At 41.5% G+C, this 23,222-nt stretch overlaps 1 protein-coding gene across 1 annotated transcript; it reads right to left on the bottom strand.

Annotated features, from left to right (window-relative positions):
* Nucleotides 1–6,372: 6,372 nt before the first annotated feature.
* On the bottom strand, nucleotides 6,373–16,702 carry LOC308281949 (monocyte to macrophage differentiation factor 2-like; the record flags this gene model as incomplete). Its single annotated transcript, XM_080722289.1, has 6 exons — nucleotides 6,373–6,576; nucleotides 7,498–7,567; nucleotides 7,676–7,777; nucleotides 8,422–8,496; nucleotides 15,878–16,038; nucleotides 16,625–16,702. The coding sequence occupies 6 exons, from the start codon at nucleotides 16,700–16,702 to the stop codon at nucleotides 6,373–6,375; spliced, it is 690 nt and encodes a 229-aa protein (XP_080578415.1).
* Between the last annotated feature and the right edge of the window lie 6,520 nt (nucleotides 16,703–23,222).

Raw genomic sequence — 23,222 nt, 5'->3', positions numbered from 1 at the left:
TAGTCTGTGAGGCCAATGAAATATTAATGTAAAAGCTTTTATTTTATTTTATTAAAGGACGAATACAAAAGATACAAGCATTGTCGGCATCACATTTAAGCTTAATATCAACAACACACAACAAGAGCACCACACACATAGACACAGTCACTTATATGAAAACAAGCGAGAGAGAGAGAGAGAGAGAGAGAGAGAGAGAGAGAGAGAGAGAGAGAGAGAGAGAGAGAGAGAGAGAGAGAGAGAGAGCGGTGCATGGACCATATAATTCCTTGGTACCAAAACCACATCATTAATATCAGTGTTTCTCAGGGTTTTCAGACCGTCATAGTCATATACAACAAAGCATAAATTGAGCTTCACGCTCTGAGTATAACCACAGAGTATAATTTATCACCGGGGGGAAACGCCCCGCGGCTCCGACATGACAGTTTGGCAGCTCCCGGAACCACACCGCATCTAGGAACACTGTACAATACTTCAGAGGGGCTTTATAAAAACAACCATGGGGAGCGGTATATAAAATAAGATACAAGGGCTTCTTTATTGTCTATGTTAGATATAAAATAACAGGACCCCATGACAGAGGACTAGGGTTGGGATCCGAAACCGGAAGAAACCGGAAAAGAACCAGAGAAACGGTTCCATCACATTTTTGGAACAGTTTCCAGAACCGGTTTTCATCCCACTGTCAGAGCTAAGTATGTGGACTTCACATCTGCTATTACAAGAAGGGTACTTTTCGACCGGACCGGAACCAAAGAACTGGTTCAGGTTCTTTCTCCCGCCTATGGGATGAACCAGAGGTGAGCTTTTCCACCGAGTACAGAGTTGATTCCGAATCGTAAAAGTTGTTTCGGAACGGGAACCACAAAATCCTTGGTTCAATCTGGTTCAATCTGGTGGAAACGCAAGCCGGTTCGCGGCCGGTCGAACCAAGGTTCCAAGAAAGTTGAACGGCACTGGTTCTTGAACCTAGGTTCTTTTGGTGGAAAAGGCCCCTAAGCCTACAATACCGGTGGTTCTCGAACGTTTTAATTTCAAGGACCACCGTCCATATGTCTTGAGTGTACAAATGGAACCAAATGGGCCCAAAGGGTAAGAGTCACAGACCTTCAAGGGTCCATTTGAAACCCCAATATAGGAATCGTTAAAGGGAACTGTTAAGGAACCGGGAATTGTTTTTTTAAATTCTCAACGTTCCCAACCCTACCCCTGGAAAACACTTAGAAGGAACATGAAACCCCAGGGTGATTTTGTAGTTTGTTTTCCAGTTCAGGTTCAAAAAATATGGCAGACTAGTAAGCAACACAGCTGCACAAAACAAAGAGTGTGTTAGATTTTCATAGGTGTGTCCACTGTCCAGAGCCAATGGCATGGCCAATGAATGGGCATGCACGACAGACAGTATTGACACACCTAAAATAGAACACACTCATTCATTAATTTAATTATGTGCAGCTGTGTTGCTCACATCACTTTGTACCACAAGGTCAGTGTTATGCAGCCTGCCATGTTTTTTACCCGGCTGTAGTTTTTAACCTCAAGTGGAAAACAAAACGACCAAATCGGCCTAGGCTTTCCCTTTAAACTCAGTTTAATTGAACTTGCCAGTAAAGTCCGGTTGAACTACTTGGTCACGCTATAATCTCCCAGTGTGTACAAAGCAAACTGGCAAATCAATTCTGTGTTTTCTGCAGGTGTGAGTAAACGCTTGGAATAGAAATACTTATACAGTAGAAACAAACACGCTCAAATACTGGAAATGTATCCGAGCCCCCCAAAGTCTGTTGGGAAGCGGCAGTGAGGCAGCAGTGGGGAAAGGGACAGATCCCCTGTTAAGAGAATGCAGTGAGTGACATTACATGTCATGGCATTATTATGTGTCTTTTACCTTTGTCACATTTTACAATAATGTCTTCCTAGTCATCCTGTGTCAGGTAATAATGACTGGTTTGGAACTTCTGTCTGCAAGCTAAAAACAGTTCTTGTCGGCAAGCAACGCCGTCCAAGGAGGACAGAATATAAATCAGGCATTTCGTCTGCTTGTAAAGTTAAGCTGGTTGCACACTGCAATGTTTTTTTTTTTGTTGTGTTTAGGAAATCCGAAATCAACAAAAACACTTTTTTCAGGAGAGAGAGGGACCCAGTGGCGACAGTTGCGAAAATCGGGTCCGAAAATAAATACGAAAAGGGGCTGCAGCGCAAACGTGATTGACATAACGTGAGGTCGATCTTTCTATTTACGTGCTCTGAAATTCGCGCCAATATTCAGCACAGCAGTGTGCAAAGACCTTTAGTTAACTGCTTTGTTGGCATTTGAACGCTGTAGTCATTGCTATATACACAGGGACCGGACCCCCCACCAAACAGTTTGTCTGCTAGAAGTATGTGGGTCAATACCTTTTTAGTAAGCCTTAAACTCGTCCAAGTCCTGAGAGTAACACAGAAAATGAGGAGAGATAAAACATAAAGAAGGATTGTCTTCTTTTCTTTTTTTTTTAAACACAAGAGATGGCTCTGGGGGGAATTTATGAATAGCTTGCAGACCTTGTACGCTCTAGGGCTGACAAGTGCGCTAGTTAGAACTGAACAAGAACTTTCTGGCTGTCTTGCATGTATGCACCGTCTCCACAAAACTCAGGTATATCAATATGACATGAGTTATAACAGTGCATCTCAAGGACCCCCATAACATTTGTACAGTTACAGACCTGTAAGGGTCCGTTTGGAACCCCCCTCTCGAGGAACTCTGAGGGTCCCTGGACCACATTTTGTCTGGCACAAAATCTTTTTTCTTTTCTTCACAGATTTATGCCCTATTTTATACTTTGTCTGATGACAGTGTCATGCAAAAGTATAGTGACAATAGTTGATCTGCAAGCTCACAGTTCATGAGCTTTTTCCAGAGCTGCTATTTTCTTTAAAACATACTTGAAAAAATGTATCTTGCCTACAATGCAATTGCCCACAAATAGGGAAGCCAGGTTGACTGTGGGTTTAATAAATATTTAACCGATCAATAGTATTAAATCAGCAATTATTTCCTTTCTTTTAGTGAATAAAATGTAATGTATGCTAATACAATATAACTTATACAATTGGGGTGGTTGTATTTGGTCTCCCTGCTCTACTACTGAGACATTTAGATCGTGTCAAAGGTCTTTGAGGATCTGACACGAATGTTGATAGCCGTGATTCAATTTATCCTCTGAGCAAGCAGGCAGGCTCTCTTAGCTCAATGGTAAAGATTTCAGCACTTGCGCAGGAAACCAGGTTCAAATCTGGGGTACGAAGAGGCTAAGATGCATAATGCAGCTTATGACTAAATAATAACTACAGTGGATGCATTGGAACATCCCGTTTCCTGAAAAGTGAACAGTTTTGGACATCTAAGCAGGGACGTGCTGGCCATTGGGAAAAGTGGGACAACTCCCGAACGGCCGGTTCATTCCCAGACGTTTTTTAGGGAAAAAATAAAAATAAAATGTCGGCCTTCGTTCCATTTTGGGGGCTGGGCGGCCAACAAAGTAAATCGCCACTGTCGGGCAGAAACCTCGTATCTCCAAGTTTCAAATGTGTAAATCTTTTTGCAAAGCAAAGCCCTGCTTCATCATACAAGGCAGTCGCACAAAAGTAGTGAAAACAGCAGATCTACAAGCACACATGCTTGTAGATCAGCTGTTTTCACTAGTTTAAATCACTTTTAAAATGGTTTTGGACATACAAGGTTTCCACCCGACAATGACGAAATATAACTCATGTAATTGGCCCACTGGCTTGTCACTTGTCATGATCTGAAATGGCAAATCTTTGAGTAGCAGCAGCGCTATAGAGAGAGATCTCTCTATAGCGCGCAATGAGGACCTCTCCAACTCTTTTTCCCGGGCTGAATCAGGGGCCCAGCACGTCCCTGCATCTAAGGTTCCCGCGCCGACAGCGACGATACGTCATACCCAACATCAGTGGTGTAAAGTACTGTATGTCTACTTATGTACATTTCAGGTATTTGTACTTTATATTCCAATTTCCAATACTTTTACTTCTACTCCACTACATCGCAGATCCAAATATTATACTTTTACAAATATTATACTGCATTTATTTGACAACTTTAGCTACTAGTTACTTTGTAGATTTAGATTTATATTACTAAACATAGCCACTTCGGCCATAATATATGTTTTGGCCTTTTGAAAATAGCCGATCTTGTGGATCTGTTATTTTCAAAAGATTTTTATACGTTTTTTTTACATTTGAAAACTTGTGAAAGAGGACATTCTGCATAATAAGTACTTTTGGTACTTTAAGTACATTTTGATACCAATACTTTTGTACTTTTACTCAAGTACATTTAGAATTGTGGACTTTTACATATTTCTACATTGCAGCATTGATACTTTTACTTAAGTAAGACATTTTAGTACTTTTTTCACCACTGCCAAACATACCTCAGCTACTGTATCGATAGAACGTGACGCGTTCAAATTAAAACACATATTATACATAGCACTGTATAATATGTGTATTTCAAATGCCCTTCTTTCTTACACATTTCAGTTTCATAATACTGTATAATATACTATTTGCACGTGTTTTCAAGGTAACATGCATTAAGGTGTAAACATAGACTCAGCCCATTTGAGGCTTTGGATCGATGGGAGTTAAGATTTCACACGCACACGCACGCACACACTAACACAGTGGTTCCCAAACTTTTTAGCCTGTGACCCAAAAGAGAAACAGGACCCAAACTAATGAAAACAGCAGATCTACCAAGCTCACAACGCGGTGTTGTGAGCATGTAGATTGGCTATTTTAGCTATTTACTTAAACGTTTGTTTCCTAATTTATGGAATTTCTCTGATTTTTCTTTGATTTCTCCATGGAATTATGAAAAAGAATCATTGAATTCGTTTTTTAATTCATGAAAAATTATGCTTTTTTTTTTTTTAGAACATTTCTTTTTTTGAATGTTTTTTTTTTAATAAAAACGTGTCCGTGACCCACAAATGGGTCCCGACCCAGTGTTTGGGAAACAGTGCACTAACGCACTAACGCACGCACGCACACACACACACACAAACGCACACACGCCTGAGATGTTATAATATTGGGCCCGATTGTTCGACAATACTATATAGCTTCAGTTTCCTTTCAAGTGTGAATCCATAGCGTGGCATAACAACAGCTGTTATGTGCTATGAATTCTGGCAGTTAAGAACCTGTACTCTGGCAGTGTTGTTGAGGAATGCGAGGTCGGGTCACAATACGTTGACCTTTCAAAATAATCTATCATTCAGTTCAGATGGAGAGGATGGGAGAGTCCACTAAAATGGATTACCATACGGAATATTAGTAGACTTGGATAAAAAAAGATACTTTAAAAGATAAATATGTCTTCTATGAATACTAACAAGGATGACATTCATGGCAGATCTTAGTTACTAAGATACCGAACGGATCACAGAAAATCGCACAGTGGTAGACCACCGTACATATAATAGCCATTAATCGTACAGTGTACGGCAGTAGATAGCGCTCAGTTATAACAAAAACCATAATAATACTATCCAAAGCCTCTGAACTGAAATGGTAATAATGGCAAATCCATAATGACTACACGACTTATATGACGGTTCCCTTATGGAATCAGACCAAAAATAACACCCGATATAAATAAAGGTACAGTAATACCCGAAATAATACACCTATGAATATAAATACTATAACACAGTACTTATGAGTAGTTATAAACGTCTACTGCCAGCACACACCTTTAACGTACGCTATACTTTCCACGCCATCAATTACACAGTGGGCCAAAACGACTTGAACTGAAAGACAGGATAAATAGAATAAAACAAGCGACGTCGCATTTCCAGCTTGTGGATCTGCTACTTTTGCTGTTTTTGAATTTGAATCCACAAAAGTAACAGTTGTACATCAGGGGTCTTCAACGTTTTCAGGCCAAGGACACCTTAGTTGAGAGAGAGATGAAGCTATGACCTTTTCATCGTTTGACAGCACAATCATCAGTGTATTTTGTATTCTTGTCAATTTGTGTTTTTAGATATTTAACCACTTGAGCCGTCATTACCTAATAAACGTCATTACCTAATAAACGTTATATGTCTGAATATGGACACTAGGGTTACTATAACAAAGGAGAAAAAAAGTTTCTATCACTCAAAGATATGGCGGCCCCCCCTTTAGTAACTCTGAGGACCCCCTAGGGGTCCCACACCCCCTGTTGAAGACCCTTGCTGTACATAAATCCTCCACTTTGTCATCTTTCACTTCCCTCCCCCCAAAAAAACACAGGAACCGCCGCTTCCTGCAGTGGCCCGGCCGCGAGAGGGTTCAGCGATGCCGTCATCTGGACGTCTGCACCTGATTGGCTGGCAGCACGTAGAGGTACTTCCAGGTGGCGTAGTAGTGCACGGCCGCGCCCATGGCCACGAACAGGTGCCAGATGGCGTGGGCGAAGGGCACCAGGCCGTCGCTCTTGAAGAAGATCATGCCCAGGCAGTAGAAGGCCCCTCCCACCAGCAGCTCGTAAAGCCCTGCCTGGTCCGGCTGAGCGGGACGGAGGGGACACGCGGCAAACATCTGGTTAAGGGTCGTCTTATGACATCAAATTTCATCCTTTTTTATTAGGCCTAGAATTATTGAATGCTTTAACTATTGAAAAATAGCAGATATACAAGCTCACAGCGCTGCGCTATCTTTGACAAATCGTGAAAATTTGAATTTTTATAAGTGTCTATAAGTGTCTTTTGAATCCTTCTAAGATCTTTTGAAAAACCTATGTTTCTATGTCAGCAATCTGGCCGGCCATCGTCAAAGAAAAGGTCCTTTTCACTTCGGTCTGTTCTTGAGAGACTACTATGTCAGTGGTTCTCAAACCTTTTCATGTGAAGGACCCCAAAAATGATATGTATTTGGCCACGGACCCCCATCTCAAAATATTTAGTTCCAGGGACCCCCCATAAGCAAAATTTGAGTTACAAACGTTTGCTTTGAAAATACATATATTCAAAGATTTGCACACATTTTCACGAGTTTTTCAAAAATAGCAGATCTACAAGCTCGCAGCGCAGCACTCGGTGCCGCGCTGTGAGCTTGTATATCTGCTATTTTTCACTGGTTAAAGCATTCAATAATTCTAGGCCTAAATGGGTTAAGGCTTTTTTTCACGTTTAAAAAAAAAAAAAAAAAAAAAAAAGAACTTTCAACATTCAGTGTTTTTTCTGTAATCTGTAGGCTCAGAAAAGTGAGTTATTTTGCCTCTGGACGTACGCATCATCATCCAGGGGAGGGTGTGGTTGTAGGGGAGGGCGAACGCCACAACCAAAGTGGTGAATGGTAAATGCTAATGATACACCCTCTCCTAAAAACCACACCCTCCCCTGGATGAGTCAGGTCAGGTCATATCAGGGAGGAGGAAATGGGACACATATAGGGTTGTTGTTGTTGTTGTTGTTGTTGGACCCTCACCATTGAGAGGATGACCAATGCAGGGAAAAAGCCCATCACCGTGTAGCAGATCAACTCCATGAGCTTATACCTGCAGCAGAGACACAGATGTTAGAGAGATGACAGGCAGACAGACAGACAGACAGACAGGCAGACAGACAGACAGACAGACAGACAGACAGACAGACAGACAGCTAACCTCTCGTGAAAGAAGAAGACATAGGTGGTTCCTACGGAGGCCATGACCCACACCAGCCAGCGCATGTGAGACGCCCAGGGCCCCAACTCCCTGAGGTTCAGCCTGCACACACACACACACACACACACGCATGTACGCATTGCACGCACGCACGCACGCACGCACGCACGCACGCACGCACGCACGCACGCACACACGCACACACGCACACACGCACACACACACACACACACACACACACACACACACTATATGTAAGTTACTGCTTCAGCCTACAGACACACCCATAATACTGTCAGTGTTGGGAAAGTTCACTTTCTACATGAACTAGTTCAAAGTTCAGCTCACAAATTAAAAAAACGAGCTAGTTCAGTTAAGAGTTAAGAGTTCAGTATGGAACTAGTTAGAACATAGTTCATAATTCAAAATGTTGAACTCTTGTTTTATATACGTTGCTGCTGCAAGCTATTATTTGTCATAGCTATTATTGACACAGCCCATATAAAACCACACACAGCAACTATTTCAATCCAATTTAACATTGAGGTGGCCACTCTTCCTGCACCCCTTTGTAATGTGAAATCACATGATGATGTGAATTCACCTCGACCGGGATGGACACGCACGCACGCGCGCGCACACCCACGCACGCACGCACGCACGCTCGCACGCACGCACGCACGCACGCACGCACGCACGCACGCACGCACGCACGCACAAACACACGCACACACAGGTGGGTTTACCATGGTGCGTAGGAGGCTGCTATGAAGAAGTAGATCACCATCCTGTCACACATGTGGAAGCAGTGCTCCACGGACCTGGAAGACAGATAATAAGGGTATATTTTTTATTTATTTATATTTGACCAATCTGAAAGTAAATCGTTACCAAGAAATGTCTTCACCAATGTGTTTCTAAAGGTGTGTAATAATATGTACTTATAGGTTGAAATTCAACTCCCGGGGGAAACCTCATAAAAAAACTGATTTGTGTTTGTGTTCCACTAACTTAACAATACAGGAAAAAAATACAAAAAATAAATCTGCTTTAAGTAGCATGTGAGGGGTCAAACTAGGGATTTTTCATGATGCTCAATCCATTGCAAGCATTTGTTTTGCACGACAAACATTCCTTGGGCTAAAAACGTCCCCACAAAACGATGGTTTAGTGATGAGTCATCACTTTTCACCGTTTTGTGGGGGCCATTTGTAGCCCACGGAATGTTTTCCATGCAAAACAAATACTTGCAATGGATTCAGCAACATAAAAAACCCTAATTTGACCCCTCACATAGTACTTAAAGCATATTTGTGTTTTTTTTTTTTCCTGTTTAGTAAAGTTAATGGGACACAAACTTTCATCATTTTTCCCCCGGGAGTTGAATTTCAACCTTTTAGTACATATTATTACACACCTTTAGAAACACATTGGTGAAGACATTTCTAGGTAACGATTTAGTTTGCAGATTTTATTATGTTTCCCTTATTAAGAGCATCTCAACATTGTTGTATTCATTTCCTTGTGTGCCGTCTTGTTCGTCATATCTGCTGCTATTTGAACCACCTACTTGTATGGCGAGTTTGTTTTAAACTTTACACTTTACACACTTTACAGTATGGGTAACAGCCATTTGAGCCATGTTTCTTATTTCAAGGATGTCAGTGAAGGGAAGGGCAAGGTCAAGGCCAAATTGTCTACTCTAGGCTCTAGGTAGCCTATTTGACAAGGTCTGTAACAAGGCACACGTGTTGCTGATGAGAGAAGCAAACAGTTGTTGACAGTGTCTCACAAATGCTGGTGGTTCTGTAAAGGGCCTTGCACACGGACGCGTTTTTTTTTTCGCACGAAAAAAAAAAAAAAAAAAAACGGTCGATCTAATGTTTTTAAAGAAAACAATGATTCTCTATGACCTCATGCACACCGGCTCCGAATTTGCCATGCGGCAGGTGGCTGCAGTGTGTTTTTTCCCAATCGAACCCAGTTCGATTTGTGCGTCTTGTCGCATGCGGTAAAAACTCTTAAAGACTCCTTTTATGACTCCTTTTCGGATCCGCAGTGTGGATTCCGCACAGCCTTGCACACCAAATCAAATGCATTTTAATCATGCAGCAAACGGAAAAAAACGCAATGGTTGCGCCTGTGTGCAAAGCCCTTAAACGTTGACCGTTTGTTTATTTATTTATTGTATATACTGTATGTAGAGTATAGGACTAATCTACGGTTGTGTGCATCTCTGTGTTCATTGTTTACGACAGCTAGTCTTCATGGGGTCCAGGCATTAATGTGACACACAATACAAAACATTTCACTATTAGTGTATATCACATACATAACATCTTACAAAAATCTATCGAAATCAATACGGGGGGAAAATAAATAAAAAAGAGACACCCACAGGAATACAGCAGATTAAAATAAAATTCCCGTTCCCATTAATTCCATCAATTTCCAAAGGCAACAGAAATGTTACACTAGTATGTAAAATTATGTTATTGCATGTTTTGAGTGTATAGTATGTACATTTTAAGTTTCCATTTAAAACAAGTCTTTCCTTTGATGTTATGCATATCGCCTGGAAGACAATTTCAGTATGCAAATTGATAGGGATGTCCCGATACCACTTTTTTGCTGACCGAGTACAAGTACGAGTACTTCATTTTGAGTACTCGCCGATACCGAGTACCGATACGAGTACAATTAATAATACAAAATGTCTTTAAATTATGTGTTTAAAAAAAAAAAAATTATCAGGTGTTCCTCACTCTCTGGCTGTATATAACACATTAAATTGCATTGCTTTCCCAGAACATGGCACAACTGCCACACATTTCACTTTTTTTTTCAGGTTTAGCATTTTGTATTTTTACTTTTGATACTTTAAGAGAGAGAGAGAAAGGCGAAGTGGCGGAACACACAGGGTACTCGGGCACTTTGTGAGCAGTATCGGACGAGTACCGATACCGCAAAATAGGCCGGTATCGGGGCGAGTACCGATACCACGAGTACCGATACCGCATCCCTACAAATTGACCTGTGCAGCGGTGGAAGAAGTGCTCACATTCTTTTCTACTTGGGTAAAGGTAACAATTCCCTCTTGTAGAAACAGTCTTACAAGTACAAGTTTGGTATTCAAAATGTACTTGAGTAAGCGTCAAATTATAGTTAAAGTTAAAGGCGACCTTGAGTGCCTTGAAAGGCGCCTTATAAATAAAATGTAGGCTATTATTATTATTAAAGTACCAAAAGTGAAAGTACCCATTACGCAGAATGACCCATTTCACAAGTTTTCAAATGATATATTAATTATTAATACTAGTCCTTGCCTGGGGGTGTGCACAGTATATGAGGGACTGAATGTAGGAGTCTCAGAAGTAATGCGCCCGTTGGGCAGATCTTTATGCCCATAGATATGATGTGCCCATTGGGCAGATCTTTATGCCCACATACTGTATGGTGTCCAGGCCAGTCAGTGAAGTCAGTACTATAACGTCAGAGTACAGACATTGGTCTGGCTAACTCATGTCATCATCATTAGTGACATCATAGTTTTTGTAATAAAAAGCGGGGAATAGGAGCGGTTTGCACCGCTCAAAAATAGTTATATCAGCATGCCCATATATACGCCTAGATGTGAGGGCCACATAGCGAGCCAAACTCAGATGTACAAATCTGTGTTATTGGGAATGATGTCAATGCTTTGTGTTGTGTGACGTCAGACCAGAGCCATGGTCGACCTGAATAAGATGTGACGCTGTTTTTAAATGTCACTTTTAGTCTGGCTACGACCAAGAGTAGTTCCTTATCCGCAGAGTGTACTGTGAGTGTCGGAGAGGCAGCGATATATAGAGACACAGAGGAGGAGAAAGAGATTGACAGAGAATAAATTAAAACCAAGGCTATCCAGTAAACTGTAAATTGGAACACCTTCCAATTTACAGTCCAAGTAGCAGAAGCGGTGACAGGGTGACTGACGCCTTCACATCTCGGGTCACCCTCCATGAAAACATGAATAGGAGCCACAACAACCTCTGTTGTCAAAAGATGAGCAATAGACAGCTCCCCTCATCTTCCTGTCAGACAATCACCAGCTGTTTAATCAGACAGAAACAAGGAGACAAAGACAAACCAAGATCTTGCGAGGACAACGCAGCCAGAAGAAGTATAGAAACATTTGATGACTTGCACAGGAAAGAAAACCTGTCACGTGATAAGAGTTTCATTGAGGTATTGACACAGCAGGTCCAGCATGCCCACTCCCAAGAAAAACCTTTCCAGTGTAAAGAGTGTGACAAGGGTTTTAGTCGGCTAGATCACCTGGAGACACATCAGCGTGTCCACACTGGAGAAAAACCCTTTGTGTGTAAACAGTGTGACAAGGGTTTCAGTGTGTCAGGCCAGCTGAAGACACACCAGCGTATCCACACTGGAGAAAAACCCTTTGTGTGTTAAGAGTGTGACAAGGGTTTCAATGTCTTAGGTCACCTGAAGACACATCAGCATGTACACACCGGAGAAAAATCCTTTGTGTGTAAACAGTGTGACAAGGGTTTCAGTCAGTTAGGTCACCTCAAGAGGCACCAGCGTATCCACAGTGGAGAAAAACCCTTCGTTTGTAAACAGTGTGACAAAGGTTTCAGTGATTTAGGGACTCTGAAGAGGCACCAGCGTGTCCACACTGGAGAAAAACCCTTTGTTTGTAAACAGTGTGACAAGGGTTTCAGTGTGTTAGGTGCTCTGAAGACACACCAGCGTGTCCACACTGGAGAAAAACCCTTTGTTTGTAAACAGTGTGACAAGGGTTTCAGTGTGTTATGGAATCTGAAGAAGCACCAACGTGTCCACAGTGGAGAAAAACCTTTTGTGTGTAAACAGTGTGACAAGGGTTTCAGTAGGTTAGATCACCTGAAGACACATCAGCGTGTCCACACTGGAGAAAAACCCTTTGTGTGTAAAGAGTGTGACAAGGGTTTCAGTGAGTCAGGTCACCTGAAGACACATCAGCGTGTCCACACTGGAGAAAAACCCTTTGTGTGTAAAGAGTGTGACAAGGGTTTCAGTGAGTCAGGTCACCTGAAGACACATCAGCGTGTCCACAGTGGAGAAAAACCCTTTGTGTGTAAACAGTGTGACAAGGGTTTCAGTGATTTAGGGTCTCTGAAGAGGCATCAGCGTGTCCACACTGGAGAAAAACCCTTTGTGTGTAAACAGTGTGACAAGGGTTTCAGTGTGTTAGGTCACCTGAAGACACATCAGCGTGTCCACACTGGAGAAAAACCCTTTGTGTGTAAAGAGTGTGACAAGGGTTTCAGTGAGTCAGGTCACCTGAAGACACATCAGCGTGTCCACACTGGAGAAAAACCCTTTGTGTGTAAACAGTGTGACAAGGGTTTCAGTGATTTAGGGACTCTGAAGAGGCATCAGCGTGTCCACACAGGAGAAAAACCCTTTGTGTGTAAACAGTGTGACAAGGGTTTCAGTGTATTAAGTACCCTGAAGAGACATCAGCATGTCCACACCACATAAGAGCTTCAATCCTTTCCATATTCTGATGACAAACCATCATCTCCACACTTCACCAACTGAATGGCGCTGGCCATGCTTAAAGATCCTGTAAACTGGAAACGTCTTGTTAATTTAATTTCCACAATAAATAATTAGAAATAGACCTAGCTGTTTTTTTTAGTTTTTTCTTTTTTTTCTCCATTCATTTCTCCCTATTCACCAGTACCACTAGTATATTGATCATTCCTCCACCACTCTGAGTGTTATCAAAAATAATATTGGTTTGCTCCTCATTAGTTTGATTCTTGACTGTCGGTTAATATTTGGAATATGCTGAGGATGGAATAATATCTTTTCCTGGAAAAAAAAAACAGGTAATTTCTTACAGAAGGGTACCCCTGGAGAAAAATAGGGGAGGGTCATGCCTTTCTAATTTTAGTCCAAAGGAGGGTCAGCTAAAAGAAATTGAGTCCAAGGGGAGGGCCATTCCATTTTTTGTTAATAAAATAGTCCGTTTTTATATGGCGATAATATCGACCATCCCTAATAATTTCTCCATTTGTTCAATTATCATCAACAATGGCCATCATCTTGGCCTATTTGACAGTGGAGAAGCATAATTGCTTTGATGCAGTAACATTAACGAGCGTCAATGAGCATCAGCTGGACACAGACACAAACAGATGTTAGAGAGGCAGCTGCTGAAATTTCTAAAGGGGCCTTTTGGTGAAAATATCGAAAATAGCAGACCTCCTAGCTCACAAAGGGTTGTGAGCTTGGAGGTCGGCTATTTTCGGATCTTGATACCACACTGAACTAAGCATTATCAAGTCAATACTGGAGATGTGCCGTATCAGCATGGATTTCTACACAGAGGGAAATTCATTCAACATAAAATGCTGCATTCAAGTTGGACATCAGGTATGGATTTCTTTTCTCAGGTCAGGGGCGTCACAAGGGGTAGGAAAGTGGGACTGAGTTACTGGGGCCCAAAATGGAGGGGCCCTAATAACTTTATCTATTGAAAAATAGCAGATATACAAGCTCACAGCGCAGCACCGAGTGCCGCGCTGCGAGCTTGTAGATCTGCTATTTTTGAAAAGCTGTGAAAATGTGTGAAAATCTTTGAATATATGTATTTTTTAAGCGAACATTTCTAACTCAAATTTTGCTTCTGGGGGTCCCTGGAACTAAATATTTTGAGATCTGTGTCCGTGGCCAAATACATATCATCTTGGGGGTCCTTGACATAGGTTTCTTGCACACATTTTCACGATTTTTCAAAAATAGCAGATATACAAGCTCGCAGCGCGGCACTCGGTGCCGCGCTGTGAGCTTGTGTATCTGCTATTTTTCAATAGTTAACATTCATGGGGGGCCCGCAGTGAATCCTTGTACCCAGGGCCCAGAATTTGGTGTGACGCCCCTGTCTCAGGTATTCATTTCTTTTCGGCAGATAATGACACATTATGTGTCAAAAGATGTACTAGAAAGTGGAAATTTCAAGTGTGGTTGCCGACATGACTACAGTATATTCTGCAGCAAGCTAACTGTCATGTGAAGCTCGACCAATACTCCAGCTAGCACCACTCCCATTGATTCCCTATCAAGGTAAAAAGTGTTCATCTAGAAAAAATCAAACCTCGGTTCGAAGTGAAGCGGTGAACTTTTATTCTATGTGTTCTAGAGTTATGAACTCTGTGATCTATACATTCTTTATATATTCTGAAATCTACATTCTTTATATATTCTGAATGAATGAATGATTTTATCTGGAGGTCCGATTTTATCTGGAGGGCCGAATTATCAAAGTATCCAATCATCTGAGGGAGGGAGGGACACTACACACATATTCTGGACGTACAGGACAGATAAAACCTGTTCATTCTGAACTGAAATGGCCATATATGGACATGGGACACACATTTTGCTTTTTTGAAAAAGCCTATTCATTCTGGACTGATATTCTGGACGTATGGGACAGATAAAACCTGTTCATTCTGGACTGAAATGACCATATATGGACATGGGGTGACAGACATTTTGTTTTCGAAAAAGCCTGTTCATTCTGGACTGAAATGACCATATATGGACATGTTACACACATTTTGTTTTTGAAAAAACCTGTTCATTCTGGACTGAAATGACCATATATGGGCGTGGGACACACAAATCCACTCATTGGAAGCGGTTCAAAAATAAAGTTTCCCCAGGACTACAGTGTGGTTGCTTGTCGGGCAACCACACTAATTAATGATTCTTGTGATTTGGTAAGCTTACATTGAATTCATGTCAAACACCATACAGTAACAACTCCCATAAATTTCACCAACAAAAATAAAATCAATAAAAATAAAAAATAAATAAATGGGGGCCTGAGCGGCAAAGCGCTCTGATCGGCTACTTCTCCCTTTGCGTTTGTTGTCTCTTCTTGATTCGTGCATCGCTATGATCGGTATGCCTGAAACTGAAGGTTCTGTGGTGCAAAAACTAAGTGCGACTAAAATGCATTAATTTTTTTAATTGCGTTAATTTTCTGTAATTAATTAATCGCAATTAATCAGTTAAAGTTCCAGCCCTAATATATATTAAAGAATATACTTATTGTCACATTTTATTATCAAAATATATTGTAGCACAACATATTGTGACACCCCTGGGGAGGGTGCGTGCGTGCGTGCGTGCGTGTGTATGTACCGCAGGTGACTCTTCTTCCAGGCCACGGTGTGGAACACGGTGGAGATGATGAACAGCGAGCTGAGCCCCGCCCCGTACACCCACGCAGACACGCGCTCCCATTGGTCCTCGGACAGGAAGTGCAGCAGCGAGCTGCCCAGCAGGCTGGGGATAATCCATAGCTGGACACATGCAGTCACCACCAAGACAAATTACACTGTCATTATTCACATTATGAAGCTGGACACATAAATGTCTACATGTGGATGCTCACACGCGCATGTGTGCTTATGTGTGTGTTTGCGTGTGTGCTTGTGTGTGTGTGTGTGTGTGTGTGTGTGTGTATTCTGTGTAATGTGTAACTTGTTGTGTTTTTTGTAAATTAATGCCTCTGATTGATCGTACCACAGCAGCACACCAAAGTATAAAACGTGTGCAAGCTCGAAACGCTGCTCAATCCCGGAAAGCAACAGTTTTGAACATTATGAGGTTTCCACCCGACAGGGAGGTTATATAGAATTATGATGGCCAAATGTGTGTGTGTGTGTGTGTGTGTGTGTGTGTGTGTGTGTGTGTGTGTGTGTGTGTGTGTGTGTGTGTGTGTGTGTGTGTGTGTGTGTGCGTGCGTGCGTGCATGCTTACATGTGTGTGTGTGTGTGTGTGTGTGTGTGTGTGTGTGTGTGTCTGTGCGTGCGTGCGACGTGCGTGCGTGCGTGCGTGCGTGCGTACATGCGTGTGTATGTGTGTGTGTGCGTGCTTGATTATTACCGCATGTGTGGCACAGTTGGCAGCGTGCTCATAGTCGGTGGGCTGGTATCTCTTATTGGAAGGAACACGATTGTTCATAAATCTGCAATGATCAGATTAACACTGAATTAGTTCAGATAACACTGCATTGGTTGCAGTGTACATAAAAAAAAAAGAAAGAAAAATAAGTAAAATAGGTGTTCATTTAACTCTAAGGTACAAATGGAAAGGTTAACAACAATGAGGAAATAATAATGTAACCTCTCTGAGGGGGGGACACAAAGAGACAAACAGCTGATGTAGACCCAACAAACAAGGGGCGACATGGGGTGCATAGTACGAACAAAAGAAAACAAGAACAAAACAATGGAAAACACTAAAAAGCTAAATGTTTGATCAAGCATAAGCTTAGGTGTAATAGTTTATGGGGGAGGTGTGAGTGTAGGCGGTATAGGATCAGAGAGTCAAGATGGTGGGAGGAGAAACAAACGGCAGTGCAAAACCAAAGACGAAAAGCTAAAGAATAAAATATATATTTACATACGGCCAAATTAAAGTGTTACTTTTCAGGATTCAAATTCAAAATATAGCAAAGCTTGTTTCAAGCTTGCAGATCTGCTACTTTTGCTGTTTTTGTGTGACGCTGTAGTGTGATCAAGTAGGGCGAAAAAACGATAAAAACTAAGGAGATGAGAGGTTTCTGCCCGACAGCAACGGTATCTATATCGTCACTGTCGAGCAGAAACCTTGTATCTCCAAGTTTCTAATTTGTAGTTTTTTTATTTTGTAAAGTAATGCCCTGCTTCATCATACAAGAATGTCGGCACAAAACTAGCGAAAATAGCCGATCTACAAGCACATAACGCCTCGCGGCGCGAGGCGTTGTGTCCATGTAGATCGGCTATTTTCTCTATTTTAAATCATTCTTAAAATGGTAAATACAAAACGAACGGTTTTTGGACATACAAGGTTTCCACCTGACAACGACGATATATTAACATATTAACAGGAGTTCACTGTGTATTTCTACTCTGACTGGACAAAGGTTTGGGGCGGGTGCTGCTGCTGCTACCCCCCCCCCCCCCCCTCCTGTCCCTTCTCTTAGCAACACTCCCACCAAGCCTGATCTGCAACAAACTTGTTGCCATGACTGCTGTTGCCTGGCAACAGCTCGTAACTACGGACCGACTGAAGCAGCGACAGTTATAGGTGTGTCTTCTCCATCTCAGGCAGCCTCACGCACACACACACAGGCACGCACGCCTGCACGCGCACACGCCTGCACGTGCAAACACGCACGCACGGACACACAGACATAAACCCTTCCTTGTACATTCTCTCAAATCAACTAACCACTTAAGCCCTATCTTATACCTTGTCGCAATGAAAACATTTGTGCCTACAATGACATAGAAATATATATTTAATACAGTACATTATTTCATTGAATTATCTTCTTTTTTTTTTAAATAATCGATTAAATCAGTTATTGGATAAGAACACAATCCCATGAACAGCCAGAGCACTCTGACAGTGATGTCATGGTCGTCATGGAAACCCCCGAGCAGGGCGGATTGTATTTATCTTTCTTTTTCTCCCTCTTATTTATTTTTTCCCCTCAATGAGAAAAGTCTCTTCTTTTCCCCCCTTCTTTTCCCTTTTTTCCCCCCCAAAGAGAGAAAAGTCTATTTTTTTTGTCTTTTCTTTCTCCATCCCCCTCACCCGTCCTTTTCTTCCCCCTCGCCTTTCTTCTTCCACGTGATTAAATTAACGCGTGTCAGGGGAATAGGAGGGTTAACAAAGACAGGGGAACATGCACATGCACGCCACGCACACACACACACACACACACACACACACACACACACACACACACACACACACACACACACACACACACACACACACACACACACACACACACACACACACACACACACACACACACACACACACACACACACACACACACACACACACACACACACATCCCTGTGTTTTTTCCCCCTGCTGCTGCATCTTCCAGAGCTTCCAGAGATTTCATAAGAGGCCTAGATTCAGCAACGTCCCACACGCGTGCACACATCACACGTGTGATGTTCTGAGATCAGAGGCACTCTGTGTGAACAACAGTGGTGGAGAAAGTGCTATGTTTTTTATCAATAATGCAATGTAGAAATGCTCTGTTACAAGTAAAAGTCTGCAATTCAAAATGTACTTGAGTAAAAGTACAAAAGTATCAAATGTACTTGAAGTACAAAATTAAAAGTACCACCCTCATTGTGCAGAAATATACCATTTCACATGTTCAAATTTTATTAAAGATATTTGATGTGACACATTGTGAGCTTGCAGATCGTCTATTTTCAAATGGCCGAAATACAGGGCTGAAGTGGTTAGTGTGTTTTGTAATAATAATCAAAGCAACTAGTAACTAAAGTTGTCATATTATTGTAGTGGAGTGGAGTAAAAGTACAATATTTTCCTCTGAGATGTAGGGGAGTAGAAGTAAAAGTATTGAACATACTCAAGTAAAGTACAAATACCTCAACATTGTACTTAAGTACAATACTTAAGTAAATGTACTTCAGTTACTTTACACCATCGGTGAACAACATGATTCACACTCACACACTTGATATGTGCAAGTGTTGAGCGTTCACTTGTTAATCTACTGGCCTTGGACTGCTGTACCATCTAGACTTGCATTTATACTAGGGAATTAACGACTTGTGATTTTTGCAAGTCGAGTTGAAGTCGACTTTATCGTTTGATGACGGCGTCACATCACACACGAGACACGACCCCCCAATTATTTTGGGGGGTCCCCAGATGATTAACCTAATGTGAAACATCGTTTTCTCACTCAACTGTAAAAACCAACATAACATATAGTTAAAGTGTATAGAGGGTATCTGCACATTTCTAAAGTATCAAATTTAAGGACTTTTTAATACCTCTAAAATGACAAATTAAACATTGTCCAAATTGTCAAATATATAGAGGCAGAAATTGTGAAAATAGCTGATCTACCTGCTCACAACGCCTCGCAACGAAAGTTCTTCTTTTTTTTCAACTTCGACTTTCTCTGGTGGGAGTCGACTTGTGTAATGAAGTCGACTTGTCGACTTTTTCGTTAATGCCCTAATTTATACACAAAGGCAACTAAAACTGTAGGGCTAAGTGAGCGATAGGACCACAAATCACGACTATTTCAAACACTTACCTCAGTATGATTAATAGTAGAAGAAACAGACAATCTACAAGCCCACCTGACTTTTTTTTCTTCCTTAATCTGACACATTTTGATTTAGTTGATTCTAAAAACTGTTATATTTTGTTGATTCTTTGACATAAGAAAGAAATACTAATAAAGACCCTGTTTCTTAATTATTCAATTAACCTGCAGTACATGAGCAAGATGAAGTCGGTTATTGGTTGTAAACATTGGTTTTGCCCGCAGACTGGACAACAAAGAGTCATCTGCCCTGTCGCCATCTCAAACTAGACTGATACATCAGTTCAGCCCCCATACATCTGCTATTATTGGACTATTTTTATTGATTGATAGATTGAATACTTTATTATTCAGAAATGTAAACGTTTATGATCAGCAGTTATGTAGTTCCGATGCTTAAGGAATTTAATACATGTGCAGATCCACTTAAGATCACATGGTGTGATGTTGTAGTTTGGCCCTGTACTGTTTATTTGGTTATAATAAATAAACGTTCAGTTAATGTGAGTATTTCATGTTTACTTTTAGGCTTAGTTACTTAATAAGAAATATATCCATCAAAAGATTATTTGTGTAGTGTCAAATAGAAACTTTAATCAAATTGGTTTTTCAATTGGTTTCAAGATTTTGCATTTTTCTTTTCTTTTGTTATTCCTTTCTTTTTTCTCACAAAGCATCAGTATTGGTGGTCTCTAGGACTCCAACTTCGGGATCGGCATTGGACCTAAAATCGCTCAGGATTTACCAGACATACTCTTATCCCAGGTTCCAAAAAGACATAATGAGGAAACATTATAGAATATTTAATAGCTCTTCTCAGCAATGAAATGCACCCATAATTCCAGTAAGCCAACAACCCTGGGTGAACTCAAAAGCCACAGTTTTCTGTTGCCACTCATTACATTAGCATGGAAGAGATAAGCTCTCTCTCATCTCCTCTCCTATTTCTGTCCACAGCAGGCAGTGGTTAGCAGTGGTGGAGGAAGTACTCAGTTTGTTTTGTTTTTGTCTAATTCAGTCTAATTCACTTTCTGGATGTTGCTGTGATGAGTAAAACGTTCCAAGAGAGCCTCCAAGGTCTTAAGACGAGAAACCAAACTCATACCATCATTGCAGCACTTTGGAAAAGTATCACTTTTTATGCTTTGATCTGCCTTTGATAAGGCTTTTAAAATTCTCTGCTTTGTCTATACACTTCCGATGCCAAATCCGTCCAGGAACGTGATAAGAATTACCGTTAAACGCTTCGATCGCCGAGAAACACTTTTTTCACAGCGACACTGGGCTGTGGCGGTCGACGGCGGTGAGAATTTGTCATTCCGTGTGAAAGTACACATCCGGATCCACATCACAACACCGTGAATTTCCACAACATGGACATGATCGTGGCTTCTTTATCTTCAAAATAAAGAGCAGTGAATGCCGGACGCTGTATCCAAATAATTACAAAAATAATGGCACTAGTGTAAAAAATGGTCCTGCACACTCTCTTCACTTAAAGCTGTGATTTAATAGGCTTACTCTAAACCATGTTCATCAGGTATCTCAGGGATTAACTGATGATGGTTGTTAAAAAGACCGAAACTTTGTAGCCTAATAAACTACTGCTGTAAGTGAAGACAGTGTGTGGGACTTCCATTTTTTCACGTTGCACTGGTTGCCTCCTCCGAAGCACCTGTCCCAGTAGGTGTGCAAAAGGACCTTTCTCTACTAAATCTATATTAAGTGTCTACATGGACTTCCTCCACTGTGTGATTTTATATACAGGAAGAGAGACACTGGACGTGGCACTATAGGTCAACGGTCAGACACCAGAGGAGACTGTGAGGTCCATCGTGGGCAGACCACTTTTGGACAGAATGTCCTCTCAATCAAGGGAAGCCTATAATGGAATAGCCTCCCAGACACTCTAAGGGAAAGCCCTAAAACAATGGTTAAAAATGTCCCTAACATGTGACTAGGGCTGTCACAATTATTACATAATCGTCTAATCGCAATTATTTGACATAATCGCGATTATTTTGTGATAATCGTCATGATCGTTTACATGTTGAAAAATGTTTATATATGTTCAAACTTTAAAAAAAAGAAATAGCAGATCTACAAGCTCACAACGCGTTGCGATGCGTTGTGAGCTTGTAGATCGGCTATTTCCACTATCAATGTTCTTTTTAAAGTGTAAAGTTGTCAAATATGTCATTCATATGTCCTTTATTTGTATATTTAGGTTATGTGTCATATCTGCATATCTGCATTATTCAATTTCAAAGCCTACAAGCCAAACAGGAATGTAATTGTCAATGACAGAAACACAATTAAATTGTTAATCGCAATTATTTGAGAGACAATTAATCGTCATGTAAAATGTCATAATCGTGACAGCCCTACATGTGACCATTGATACATTTTACATCTTAGAACAGGAAGAGTTCTTGCCCTGATGAAGACCTTGAGGTTGAAACATGTCGGTTTTATAGAATAAACTTTGTTTTATTTTAATCTCCTTGAGTGCTAGGATTTCAGTTTCCTTTTTTTACAGTATTTTCTCACTGATCCTAGCAGCACCACATACTTTTAATGCGATTTTATCTCCCTTGAGCACCCGGTTGGTCTCTGTTTTTCTGATATACATTATTGTTTGACCTATCCATCCAAGGTTCTGGAACAGAAAAGCATAAGGCACAGGAGGAGATTCAAATTAACGCAGGTCACGAATCCTTTCGTTTGGTATACTCTCTCTCTCTCTCTCCCTCCCTCCCTCCCTCTCGCACGCGTGCACGTCACGGCGGCCCCTTGCGAGGAGGAGGATGTAGATCGGCTATTTGCAGCCGAGCGCAGCGCCGCCATACGACGGCGATCTAAATTAAGCGCCAGACTGACATAAATTCCGTGCTATTAATAAAGGCTGACCCAGCAACATACTACAGAAACAAGCCGGTCTGTCCCCAATAAAGAGCCTCCCTTACCCCCGGCTGCCATCCATTCCTGGACTCTCACCAACTCTCTCTCTGACGTGTGTGCGTGTGCGTGTGTGTGTGTGTGTGTGTGTGTGTGTGTGTGTGTGTGTGTGTACAGTGCCAGGCCCAGCAGGCTTGGCTGTGTTATTAATGATTTTATCAAGCTGGCCGATAATTAGCAGGCCACGGGCCAGAGGGCTACATACACAAACTGGACAGTGGACAGGAGGCCCTCTGCCGTATGTCCGTCTGTCTGTGGGGTAGCCTACCTGAATGGAGACCTGCTGCTGGCAAACAGCTTTTTCTCACTGTCACACCCGTAAACACATCCATAAGAGAGTACTAGGGCTGGGCAATTAGCGCTGTGACAGTTTTAATGGAACTAAGCGGTTTGATCGTTTAATAAAAAAAGAATGTTAATTAA

The sequence above is a fragment of the Nannobrachium achirus genome (assembly GCF_963921795.1).
Source record: "Nannobrachium achirus genome assembly, chromosome: 3".
NCBI lineage: Eukaryota > Metazoa > Chordata > Actinopteri > Myctophiformes > Myctophidae > Nannobrachium > Nannobrachium achirus.
The sequence above is the reverse complement of the archived record's forward strand: the minus strand, read 5'-3'. Positions and strand labels throughout refer to the sequence as shown.